The sequence below is a fragment of the Drosophila subpulchrella genome, unplaced genomic scaffold (assembly GCF_014743375.2).
Source record: "Drosophila subpulchrella strain 33 F10 #4 breed RU33 unplaced genomic scaffold, RU_Dsub_v1.1 Primary Assembly Seq38, whole genome shotgun sequence".
NCBI lineage: Eukaryota > Metazoa > Arthropoda > Insecta > Diptera > Drosophilidae > Drosophila > Drosophila subpulchrella.
In genome coordinates, this window is record NW_023665601.1 from 1,026,977 (window position 1) to 1,035,864 (window position 8,888).

General features: G+C 37.2%; 1 protein-coding gene across 1 annotated transcript; it reads right to left on the reverse strand.

Annotated features, from left to right (window-relative positions):
• Positions 1-5,545: 5,545 nt before the first annotated feature.
• Positions 5,546-8,454, reverse strand: LOC119561872 (RNA polymerase I-specific transcription initiation factor RRN3-like). Its single transcript, XM_037875349.1, is given in 4 exon segments — positions 5,546-5,747; positions 5,807-6,310; positions 7,219-7,700; positions 8,425-8,454. Coding segments are annotated over 4 exon segments (1,218 nt in total).
• Positions 8,455-8,888: the final 434 nt, after the last annotated feature.

Here is an 8,888-nt window from a genome sequence, read left to right on the forward strand (position 1 = left end):
CTACAGGAGTACCTCGTGGCAACGGACAGGTCGAAAGAATGCATAAAATCGTTGTGCCAATGTTGTCGAAGATGAGCTTAGAGAATCCTGGAAATTGGTACAAGCATGTGGGTAGAGTGCAGCAATTGATCAACAATATCGAGCCTAGGAGCACAAAAGTAACCCCATTCAAGCTGTTAACAGGTGTTGACATGCGTGTGGTCGACATAGCAGGACTTAAAGAGCAGGTACAGCAGTCTTTGGTAGAAGAGTTAAACCACGAGAGAGATCAGTTACGCAAAAAAGCCCGAGAAAACATTCAAGCTCTTCAAGAGGAAAACAAGCGATCTTTTGATTTGAAAAGAAAGGGTGAAAAGCGTTACAAGGTAAACGATTGAGTTGCGATCAGGCGTACCCAGTACGGAGTGGGCCTAAAGCTAAAGGGAAAGTATCTTGGACCATACAAAATAGTTGAGGTTCACAATCATGGCAGGTATGATGTAGAGAAAGTTGGAGATAGCGAAGGACCTTTGAAAACATCCACTGTGGCTGAGTTTATGAAGGAGTTCGGGACGAACACCACGTCAGGAGGGCCGAATGTAGGAAACAGGGATGGTCGCAAAATACCAGAAGAGCAAGCAATCAGAGAGACCAGGAGTGGTCGTCGTTTTTAATGATCCAGAGAGAGAGCGCGAGAGAGAATAAAACTCTAATAAAGTCAGTCGGTGCCAAGATCTCACGCGCTAGTGTGCCAAATTGCATACCCTTTGTACATCATCAAATGTAACACTACAACTTAAGTTCTTGTATTTCTGATTCCAAATAATAATATAAAATAAACATTACACATAATAATTGAACACGTCGTTGTCCCAAGAACATTTGCATCACTGCGGAATTAATGGGGCCACATAAATTGCTCAGTTTTTTGGCCTATTATTAGTTCTCCGTCTGTTTGGAACAAATTCTTTAATGACCAATTCATCATTAAGCCAAAAACTTTTAGAATTTAGTACATAAAATACTTCAGGAGGAGCAGATATTTTAAATGAGAATATCCTACGAACATATGGAAATTTAATCTCCTCCACTGTGATGTTTTGAGATGGGAATTCCTGGTGCATAAATTCCAAATTATCTGCAGATGTGGTTTCTGGTGTTAAGCGAGACACAAATAATTGCTTCCTATAAGAAACAACCGATAGGCTCTTTCTTCCACCACCAGCAATCTGAACATCGTTCGTCTGATTATCGAGACTAGGGACTCCAATAGAGCTAACTTCACCTGTTGGTACAGAAAGCTGCGTAGTGTTTGACCCCTTAGGCCGACTAGCAGAAACAGGGACTCCTCCAGAGCTTTTGGTACCTATGGGTACTGCTGGCAGTGAAGCTTTAAGTCCCCCAGCGCCAGTGGATGCCGACATAGCTGCCGTTACAGATCGGTTAAAAATATTCGAAGCTAAGTTGGGATTTGAAACTGATGCCTTTACTTAAACAGATTTTGAAGGAGCGGTCTTTTTGCGTTTAGGTGACCCTACTGACATTTTTTTATTATCAAGGTCCGCCTTAAACTGTTTGAAATCAGCAACTACGCTCATAAGTTTAGCAAACAGTTTCATAAAACGATCATAGCCATCCAAATACGGTCTATTTCAACGCATGAGGCACAAGTCCACGAAAACCCATCACGCAGATCAATATAGTCTTTTACTCTGCCAACAAGTCCAGTACATTTCGGATGTATGACTATGTTGCAGAGGCGACAGTAAATAAAAACGTCATTAGGTGACGATCCAAACTGACAATCTTTTTTGGAACAAAAAAGAGCCATTTTGTAGTATTTTTATTTAAGAAAAAAAAAGAAAAAAAGTTATTTGGAAAACCAAAAATCAAAAGAGTTATAAATACCTCACTTAATTTGACACTGGGATCAAACAATAAAAATGTAGACACACAAGAACACAAAAGCATAAGAGCGCGTAGAGACTGCGACAGAGTGGCTGTCGACTGAGCGTGGCTTGCGAAACACAAACAAAATATACACGACAACAGTTTGGACGACGAGAAACGGGAGAGAGATTACAAGAAAGTTATGGGAAACAACAACAAAAGCTATTGAAACAAATCCACCACAGCGTACAGAAGTTACAATAACAAAATGCACAGGCTAAAACAGAGTTAGGTTTGTTAAAATTGCTACGATAAAATAGACAATTAAACATAAACAGACGATTTAAAACACAAGCACGGCTGGTTATGTTAGACTCAGTCACAAAGCAAGGCACCAGTATCACAGATATTAATAAGCACAAGATAAACACAACCGGTCACAAGCGACGCTAAGTCGATGATTTCAACTAAAGTTTTTTATCTAGCATATAAATTGTGGGCGCCACAGGCTTGGGCGATTTGTGGGCGTTAGAGTGGGCGTGGCATATTCGCGTAAAAAACTTGCGCTGCGTACAAGGCTGCGGAATCTAAATCTGAGATCCCAATTCTCTTTCTTTTAGAGTTTCCGAGACATCCGCGTTCATATTTACGATTTTTCAAAGTTTGTGGGCCTTAAAGTGGGCGTGGCAAACTTTTTTGGGTTAATCAATAGGTATTGATCAAAACTACAGGAGCCGCAGTTTTGGGTGGCTTGTGGGCGTTAGAGTGGGCGTGGCACATTGCTGCAACAAACGTGCGCTGCGTAAAAAGCTCAGGAATCTGCCAAATCTAGCCTAGCCCGTACAGTTTTCGAGATCTCAGCGTTCATCCGGACAGACGGACATGTCTAGATCAACTCGGCTAGTGATCCTCATCAAGAATATATATACTTTATGGGGTCGGAAACGCTTCCTTCTGCCTGTTACATACTTTTCGACGAATCTAGTATACCCTTTTACTCTACGAGTAACGGGTATAATTATATCAACGTCGACTTATTTTTACTATAAAGCGGGCGACAAACACAAATTTCGCAGTAGGTTTCAAAATGTTGTGTAACCGAATTACTTATTATTATTACTTATTATTATTAGTATAGTTGTACAAATTAATTATAATTAAGTTGTTTCTTTTGTGAAATTATAAAGAAACCCATTTTCTTTGGGAAAAGGCTCCAGCTTTGTAGTGAAAAATATCTTTTTTTTGTCCGCGTTCATTCTTGATAACATGTATGTAAAGGTAAAAATTTGTTCAATTATTGCTTGCTTTTAGGAGTTAACAGAGGACAGCGTCACAAGACTCCATGTTCTTGGGTTTTATTGGAGATAGTGTCAACTTTGCTTATGGATTTACTCGTCACCGCGGTCTTGTAGCCACTACTTGGTAAGACCTGGCAACAGAATTGAATGCCCATGTACATTGAAAATGACAAGTCCGAGCCTTTTTCTATGACCGTGCTAGAAGTAGAGGTATCCGACCCAAAGTATATATATTCTTGATCAGCATCACTAGACGAGTCGATCTAGACATGTCCGCCTGTTTCTACGTTTCAGTTTTAAAGCTATCGACCTGAATCTTTCCCAAAAGTCTTCATTCTTTTGCAGGTAGTATATACACTACTGGTCTTGGGTTAGACGCATTTCAGTAATGAGTACTGCCTCCTTTGTTAGTAATAACTTCATATATCCGGTCCTTCATAGAATAATACAGGAAATCTATGTATCTCCAATCACGTTTAATAGCTTCAGTTAATGTTTCCTTATTTTCGTATTGCTTTCCTCCTTCGTATACCTTCCGCGTTAGCCAGCCCCAAAAATTTTCAATTACGTTAGGATCTGGAGAATACGGTGGCCAGGTCATATTAAGGTTTTGACTCGAAATAAACGACTTTACCACCTGAGCGTTATGAATAGGAGCATTGTCTTGTTGAAAAATCCAAGGACTTGGTCCAAAGAGATCATTTAATTTTGGAAATACGGACTCCAACAATGTTTTGAAGCGATCACCGTTCATCTTCTGATCGATACAAATCAAGTCAATTGTTCCATAAAACGTGATGGCACCCCACACCATTACTCCACCTTCTCGGCTGTGGTGGCGACTTAAATATAGCTTATCTTTTCGCAAATCGTGATAATAATATTGAAAGCCATCGGGGCCATCTAGATTAAAACGTTTTTCATCAGTAAAAACAGCAGAACGCCAATCAGATTGAACATTCCACGTCATGTATTCTTTCGCGAATCGAAGCCGTTTTTCTTTGCGTATTGCATTCAGAGGAGGTTTTTTCTTGATTTTTAGACGCTTTAGGTGTTCTGCATTTCTGATTGTACGCTGAACAGTTGAAAGGCTTGCTTTTACTCCGGCTAATTCCATAATCTTAGCTGCGGACTTAGTCGAATTTTATGCAATTCTAACAATTTTGCGTACTGCTCGTTCAGATAGTGCTCTTTTTTTTCCTTTGAAGTTTTTTCCGTATTCCTCTGGATCTGTTAAATATCTATCAACAGTCCTGGAGCTGCGAAATATCTTTTTGGCAATGTTTCGATTGGACAGTCCTTGCGAGTGAAAAAAGTCTACTTTTTGACGTTCTAATAAGCTCATAACACCAGCTTTTCCCATTTTTACTATAAATATAGCTCTAAAACAATTTATTTGTTTATTTTTAATATTTTCTCAATACAAAAAACTGCACTTGTTTATGCAAAACAAAGAAATTTAAAGTGCGTCTATTTCAATGACCAACCGAAAACACGCGTTATTGCCATAGAAATTTATGAAATCTTCGAATGTACAGTTCTTTTTTCGCAAATCAACGCGCTGTGAGCACTTATTTTTCGAACAAGATTCGAACTGTGATAATAAAAGCTTTTTGGACAAGTAGAATAAGCATTATTATAAATATAGCATTTTATTTAAAATAAAAGTTGGTGCGTCTAACCTAAGACCAGCAGTGTAAGTCAAAACCAGCCGGATCGCACAACTATATGTTTTAGCTCCCATAGGAATAATCGGAAAAAAAATTTTTTTAATTATATCTTTGGTGTTTTCTAACATATAACCTCCAACGCTTAGAAATAACATTTTTTAATTAGTTCCGAATTTCAAATTTAATTTTATCAAAATCGGACGACTGTATCATATAGCTGCCATAGGAACGATCGAAAAATTGGTGGGAAAATAATATGAAACAAATTATAGCTTCGGTGTTTTTTGAAATAATATCTTATACTATTGGGAACATAATTTTTGTATTTTTAGGGAATTTTGAATTAAATTTAATAATTATACAAACTTCGACTTGCCGAAGTTAACTTCCTTTCTTGTTTTTTATATATTCTTCATTAGGATTGCAAAAGCTCTGTAAAAGTACAAAAAAATCTGTTTTCCTTTTTTGTTACCTCCACAATTTTTTTGGTAAAAAATTTTCTTTTTCTCACAGGAGTAATCATTTGACTATGTGGAACTGTACCCTGCAGTGTGAACATTTGACCTTTTTTTGTTTAAGTAACTAAAAATTTAGTTTTAAGTGTATATGTGTATAAAAGTGTAACTTTTTTCAAAATCGGACGGCTATATTATCTACACAGTCTACTTGCCCGCAGGTTTATTCGGCACCATCAAGACCTTTTATGTATTATGATAAATAATTTTGTAGCATACCTTTAGAACTAGCAGTCAAATCTCTGGCACGAAACGCAATCAAGTAGAACACGGCTTGGCAGATAGAGTAAAAAACCAAGTGAGCCTTCAAAGAGCAAGTCTGGTTATATTCACCCGAGTCGCCTATGTAGGTTTGAGCCCACTTGCTCAACTCTTTTAAATAGAATATTAGAATTCTAAAATAAGAAACAAACATTAAAGAACTGAAATCTTATATAGATTAGATAAATCTTACAAATTCCCTTTCCTAAGTGGCAAAAATCTGGCGCGAGATAAAAAGCTAGCCATGTATCCTACCGCAGCATGGCGAATAATGACCGATATATTGGGATTTTGAACCTTATTCCAAAGCAAATCCAGAAAAGCATCCGAATACGCCAACCGAATATTAGTTACATAAAATAAGACGAATTGCACATGATGGGTGTTGTGGCTGGGTAACAGAACTTCGTCGAATATATGAAGTAACATTTTAAATAAACGATTTGCAGTCCAGCGCTGTTGGTCGTGACTATCTTGGTGAATGCGACATTTGCCTTCAAAAAACCTATACAGCATGAGGAGGCTTATATCCAAGGTTTTGCCGACAGGATGCTTAAGAGTTCTTTCAGTCCCAGCCAAGGTGTTGGCGGATATATCTTCTATTTGAAACAAGGGATCTGCGTTCATTTTGTCGTTCTCGTCATCTATCTCTAAGCCAATTTCGTCTCGTGGAGCGTTAACATCTAATACTACAAGTCTAAGTAACATAAAAAAAAACGCCAAGTATATCAGAAGAGCTGTCTTCAAAAGTGGTGAGCAATTCTAAATTCATTCTATATCCCTGTCTCTAAATCACTGCGTGCCAACAGAAACAGAGCGGACAACCCTCGATATACGAAGCAAAGGCAGAGGCCGCTATGCATTTGATCTATCGACACGAAAACAAAGCAGCAGTGGACTCAAAAAAATTGATTCTGCTGGCGAACTCTGCTATAAATCGTTAATTCAATGGAATTCAATTCACCTAGCGGATGGTTTTCTTAAATAATGTTAATATTGTTTTGATTATTGGAATGTGGATAGGTATTTATTAATAAAAACAATTTCAATTAACGTCAAAACAACATCGTAAGTGTTGGCGCTAGACAGACATTAGCGTTATGGGCTTTAGTGGGCGAGGCACTCCAGAAAAACAAACTTGCGCTGCTTGACAGCACCTACAATCTGGATGCTAAATCATAGCTTCCTTTTTTAGCTTTTTTATATAGTAGTCAGCACTCATACGGACGGACAAGCAGACATCCTACCTCCGTTCCTTCTACCTCTTACATACTTTCCGACAATTACAATATATTATATACTCTGATAAGCTCTAGTCGTGTTTCCAGTGGCTGTAACGGCTTCAAATTGGCCTGCTTGCTTGCCAAGTTACATTTTGGATATTCCGGTTGACGAGCATTCGGACATAAGTACATCTGGCAAGAACCAGGTGCGCTCGGTTCCAGTTCCAATTTATAGTGTTGTGTGTAAGAATTTTTCCGCCCGAATTCAACCCTGATCAATTTCTGTGGCACTTTTCTTCTACCTGCTACATATTTTTCTTGAATTCTGTTTACACTCTTACGAGTTCAATTTGTTGAATAATGACTAAAGTAAAATATTTACTTTTGCAGAACCAGCTTTAAAATGAGTTCCTCAAATATCGGCTTGTACTCGATTATACAGAGCACGTTAAACAGATAACCAGCGGTCACATGGGCTGGTTTTTTAAAATACGGAAACTTAGCGGATATGGTATCAATGACTAAATCAAATGCCATTGGAACTGCTGCTAAAATGCGATTCAGTACTTCATGAATGGGTTTCAATACAAGTCTCGTACGTTCCGAAGGACATCCATTCACCCAGTCGGAATCATCCAAATCGTCAGGAATCCATTGTACAATTAATTTAGATATTCCTATAGGTAAATATCTATTGTAGGTAACCATTATATCTATATAAAATTCGGTGTAAGCTTCGATTATTTCGAAACTTCTTTTCTTCCAGTTGAGGGACAGCAAACTTTCGATAACATGAACGAAATCGGGAGTCAAACTGTGTAGAACTCTTTTAGCATCCTATACAACCAACAAAAATTCGTCATCCTTAAAAAAGAAAAGTATTAATTAGATAAAATAAAGCCGAAACTTTATTACGCTAGTATTTATGAATTAAAATTTGATTAGAATAAATAAATAACTATCTTGAAAAACATAGATTTTGTACCTATTTTATGCTGTGGCTCACTTGGTAGCTATAGGACACAGTCGCCCGATCGAAGAAACTTAATGTCCTGATCCGGGTATACAGTGACTCGTAGCTTAAATGAAGCAGTGCATACTTTAAAGCGGTGGATTTAAAAGAAATATTTGAATGATCAAAGTATCAAATGAAAGATTTCTAAAATAAAATTAACCTATTACTTATATTAAATACTGGTTTAAGCGATAAACAACAGAAAATACAGTTGTTTTATATCACAGCTTATATAAAATCAAACAAAAACACCTCTTAACGAGGTAAAAAGTAGTGGCGAACGCAAGAAAAATGATATTACATTCGATAAAATAAATAAACTATATTAGATTTATGATTTCGGCCCGCAACAGTAAATATTTATTTACCTACACGTAAATTTTCCGTTGTAGCGTGCCGAATACATAAATTTAATATAGTTCATTTCTTTTATCGAATGTAATATCATTTTTCGTCACAATTGTTGATATCAGAAATTTTATTTAAAGGCGCGTTCGCCACTACTTTTTACCTCGTTAAGAGGTGTTTTTGTTTGATATCAGAAGATTTTTTTTTGCTCTAGAGCCTAAGTACCCCAATACCATGACTAGAAGTCGTCCCCATGTGGCTTGGCTATTGAAAAACCAAACACACAGATTCGACCCCTAATCTTAGCTGAACGCCACCTTAACAACAAGTTTTATCGCTTCAATTACCTATTTTAATAGCACAAGTTTGGAATCTCAAGGGCTGTATAGTTTCAAATTCTAAGAGAAATCTGTTGTTTCTTACATTTCCCGGCGAACTAGCGGGTTTTTTTCAAAGTGGTAGAACAAATAGATTAAGTTTCCTATTTCGATTAGCTTCTTGCAAGTGAAGGACCCTATAACCATAACAGATTTTCCGTTTGAAAAAATCTAATAAGAATTTTTTTCATAAAATTGGTTTTTTTCTTGTTTACTCGAATAAGTATGAAATATTACGTATACGGAGCTGAAACGAGTTGCACTTTTTATCGCTTAATATCTTCCAAACGGTAATTTTTAGGGCAAAAAGTT